General features: G+C 35.8%; 1 protein-coding gene across 1 annotated transcript; it reads left to right on the top strand.

Annotated features, from left to right (window-relative positions):
- Nucleotides 1-1,516: 1,516 nt before the first annotated feature.
- LOC100664137 (olfactory receptor 2L5) lies at nt 1,517-3,531 on the top strand. The gene has a single exon (XM_003404959.4). It carries the CDS (start codon nt 2,593-2,595, stop codon nt 3,529-3,531), a length of 939 nt encoding a protein of 312 aa, XP_003405007.4. The 5' UTR covers nt 1,517-2,592.
- The last annotated feature ends 606 nt before the right edge of the window (nt 3,532-4,137 follow it).

Genomic DNA, 4,137 nt, shown 5'->3' with positions numbered 1-4,137 from the left:
TTTAACTCACTTTATATTATCAGTGACATAATCTTTAAACCTATGAGTGGGAATTGACCCAATGGCAATGGGTTTGGTTTTTTTGGTTTTTATATATTTTATTCAAGGAATGAATGAACACGATATCAATAGCTGAGATAGTTAAATAATGGCCTTATAACTCACTCATCCTCACCCCGAGACAATAACTTCAACTTATTTTACTCTTTCTTCTATGCTTACCGTCATATTTTGCAAACAATATATATGCCTTCTAAAGCTTGATTCCTAAATCCCAAATACTGTCTCGTGCCTCAGGTCATTGTGTATAAGGTGCTGCCCTCCCCACATGCCCCTCCACAACTCTCTGCTTTCTTCCATTCTCCCAACGTAGTTACATCACACTTTGTGTCTTGGGAAGAGAGGTTAACGGCATTTTTCTAGCTTCTAGAATTTGTTGCTAATATATAAAACTTTAACATTATTGCAAAACCCAAGGTTACTTTGTCATTCCTGTATACATTTCTTTTTATTATTATCACTATTGTTTCTTTCAAGAAACTTATAGAATCTTCTCTTTGTAGCTGATATTGAGACTTTTCAAAAAAATATTTTCCGGAAGATATTTAGAATTTTCAAGAAAATACTTTCCAATAAAATATTTCTCATTTCTTTTTCTATGTGGTTTGCATGTTGTTTGAATATGGTGGCTCATATAGTTAAATTCTGAGAGAATGTTTTCCTTTGGTAATATTAACTCCATAATTATTTTGCTATATGCATTTCCAGGAATGCCCATAAATGTATGTAGGTTCCTCCTATATTAAAATCTCTAATTCTCTTACCTTCTAAAAGTCAATCATTTAATGTTTTGTCGTTTATCTTCTTTTTTTCTGCAAGATTTTCTCCACTATATCTTTCAAAATTTTAATTGAATCACTTATACGTATAATGACATTTGTAGTTTCCAGGAGCCCTTTCTTGTTACCTGGAATTTTCTTTTATGTAGTACAATATTCTGTACTGTTGATTTAATAAATTCTCATTGTTTTCTGAAGATTCAAAATGTTTTTTAGAATTCTTTTCTCTTCATGTATATTTTCTTGATCATTTTTAACTCACTTTATATAAATGTGTGTGTACCTGTGTGTATGAACACATGTGTGCAGGGCAGATTAACCAGTAAGCAAGGTTTACACGGACTTAAAGAGTAAGCAAGGTATGCATTGACTTACTTGTGTTTACTTACTAATCTGTAGTGCAAAATTTCACATGAGTTTCCCCACATATTTGATGTGATGAAAAACAGATGAAATTGGACATTACAGATTAGTAAGCGAGCACAAGGAAGCCCGTGCATACCTTACTTATTGGGCACCCAGTCCTCGTGTGTATGGATCTCCTCTTTCATTTTGGAGACCTTATCAAAAATTTGGTGAATTTATCTTTATCATAATACTTTAGAACAAAACACTACAACTCTTTTTGGACATAACATACAGAGATTGTACATTTGTGGTCTTCATTCTGGAGAATTCTCCCACTCACCCTTACCTAGAAAATTTTCCAGATGCTATTCTTTTTTACATTTGAGTGAGGGACCAGTCCTTTATCCAAATTCCTTATTTCAAAGTCGATGAAATTTTTCATCTTTCGATGTCTTATCTCCTGCTCTCATTCTTAATCTCTCTAAACTTTTTCTTCTTAAATTTATAATGTATCTATTAATCATCATATAACTTTGGTTTCAAATACAAGAAAACATTAGAAAAAAAGGAACGAATAAGAGAATGTGCCACTGTGCAATGTGTTATGTTAGCTAAGCATCAGGGAAACAGTGACAGAATGTGCTTTCTCTTTGGGGAGACCTTGAGCAGAATCAGGAAGCTACAATGACCATGGAATATAGACACTCCAATAAATTGTCTGCTTTAACTAGAAACTTGGAAATTGAGTGAGGCAGCAGAAGGGAATACAAAGCAGAGAAAACTGAAAATGAAAAGATATATATGAATTAATACGACTTTGTGTAAATGGTACTTGGCGATGATAATTTGTCATACATTTCTTAACAGATGAGCCAAAAAATGATACTTGACTTCAAGGGAGTTTGATTTGGCATTACTATGCAAAGAGTGCTCAAGAAAGAAATACAGCTCCTCAACATGAGCTGATACACCACTGCAGTAAATCTCAGGATATAAATTTAGAAGAAAGACATCTTCCCCTGAAGGTCATAAAAATTTATTTGTAGTATGAGTCTATAATAGATTTTCAATGTATATGATTTAGTGTGAGATCTAACCTCTTAATGATCCCTAATTTTATGTGGTACAATAAAACATCCATTCCTACTGAATCATTATAGGAAATTTTCTTTTTTTTAACTTCTTAGGTTTCTTATGACATATTTTGGTCAGAAATGTATGCCTCTGCTAATTTGATCTAGAGGTCAGAAAATGAGGTTTCGTTGTCAAAGTAGCTTAGTCCTTTATTTAAGAGAAGTAAATCTCATGAATAATTTGCGGTCTGAGAAAACTAAGGAGTTAAAAAAAAACTTACCTAACTGATTTACTCCTCTGTTTGCTTTTAGAAAAACCACATGAATGCCTGATGGAAAATTATAACCAAACATCAACTGATTTCATCTTATTAGGGTTGTTCCCACCATCAAAAATTGGCGTATTCCTCTTCATTCTCATCATTCTAATTTTCATAATGGCTCTGATTGGCAACCTATCCATGACTCTCCTCATTTTCTTGGACACCCATCTCCATACACCCATGTATTTCCTACTTAGTCAACTCTCTCTCGTGGACCTGAATAACATCTCCACCATTGTCCCCAAGATGGCTTCCAACTTCCTGTTTGGAATCAAGTCAATCTCCTTCATTGGATGTGGAGTTCAGAGTTTCTTCTTCTTGACTTTGGCAGGTGCAGAAACACTTCTCTTGACATCTATGGCCTATGACCGTTACATGGCCATTTGCTTTCCTCTCCATTATCCCATTCGTATGAGCAAAAAAGTGTGTGTGCTGATGATAACAGGATCTTGGATAATGGGGTCTATCAACTCCTGTGCCCACACTGCATATGCACTCCATATGCCCTATTGCCAATCTAGGGCCATCAATCATTTTTTCTGTGATGTTCCAGCCATGTTGACTTTGGCTTGCATGGACACCTGGGTCTATGAGTACACAGTGTTTGTGAGTACCACCTTGTTCCTCGTGTTCCCTTTCATTGGCATTAGTTGTTCTTATGGCCAGATTCTCCTTGCTGTCTACCACATGCCCTCATCAGAAGGGAGGAAGAAGGCCTATTCGACCTGCAGTACCCACCTCACTGTGGTGACCTTCTACTATGCACCCTTTGTTTACACTTACCTATGCCCAAGAGCCTTCCGATCTCCAACAGAAGACAAGGTTCTGGCTGTTTTCTACACCATCATCACCCCTACGCTCAACCCCATTATCTACAGCCTGAGGAACAAGGAGGTGATGGCGGCCCTAAGGAGAATCATTCAGAGAATTGTCTTTGTGAAAGCATAGACAAAAATTTCTGCATTAGTACTCAACCTATAGGTGCACGTCGGCTCAGTAGTGCATAAAAGTGCATAGCCACTGTAAAAATACTCAAGACCTGAAGGACCAAATTTAGAGGATTCAAAAACTGGCATTTGACACACACACAAAAAAGAATGTTCCCAAGCTACAATTTTTACTTTTTTTGTAGTTATTTTTCAATCAATGTGAAAGAAATATATTTTCCAAAAGTAAGATTTTATTAGAATTAGAAAATGGAAATAGAAATTGCCTAACTTGAGGTTAAGATTCAGCATACAGGTCTACTATATTTAATTAATTTTCCAGTATGAATAAATTAGGACAACAGGACAATAAATATTTTAGAATGGAAGGGTGTAATTGAAAGTAAATGAATGTTAGGTTTATTTCTTTTAATTTTTATTTTAGTGGTTATGTACTTGTTGTTGTTAGGCGCCGTTGAGTCGGTTCCAAGTCATAGCGACCCTATGCACAACAGAATGAAACACTCCGCGGTCCTGCGCCGTCCTTACAATCGTTGTTATGCTTGAGCTCATTGTTCCAGCCACTGTGTCAATCCACCTCGTTGAGGGTCTTCCTCTTTTCCACTGA

This window comes from Loxodonta africana, chromosome 2 (assembly GCF_030014295.1).
Source record: "Loxodonta africana isolate mLoxAfr1 chromosome 2, mLoxAfr1.hap2, whole genome shotgun sequence".
NCBI lineage: Eukaryota > Metazoa > Chordata > Mammalia > Proboscidea > Elephantidae > Loxodonta > Loxodonta africana.
Note: the sequence above shows the minus strand (reverse complement) of the source record. Positions and strands in the feature narration are given on the sequence as shown.

What these genes read in the sequence shown, in the direction of transcription:
- LOC100664137 (XM_003404959.4), top strand. Translation starts at nt 2,593, where the DNA reads ATGGAAAATTATAACCAAACATCAACTGATTTCATCTTATTAGGGTTG.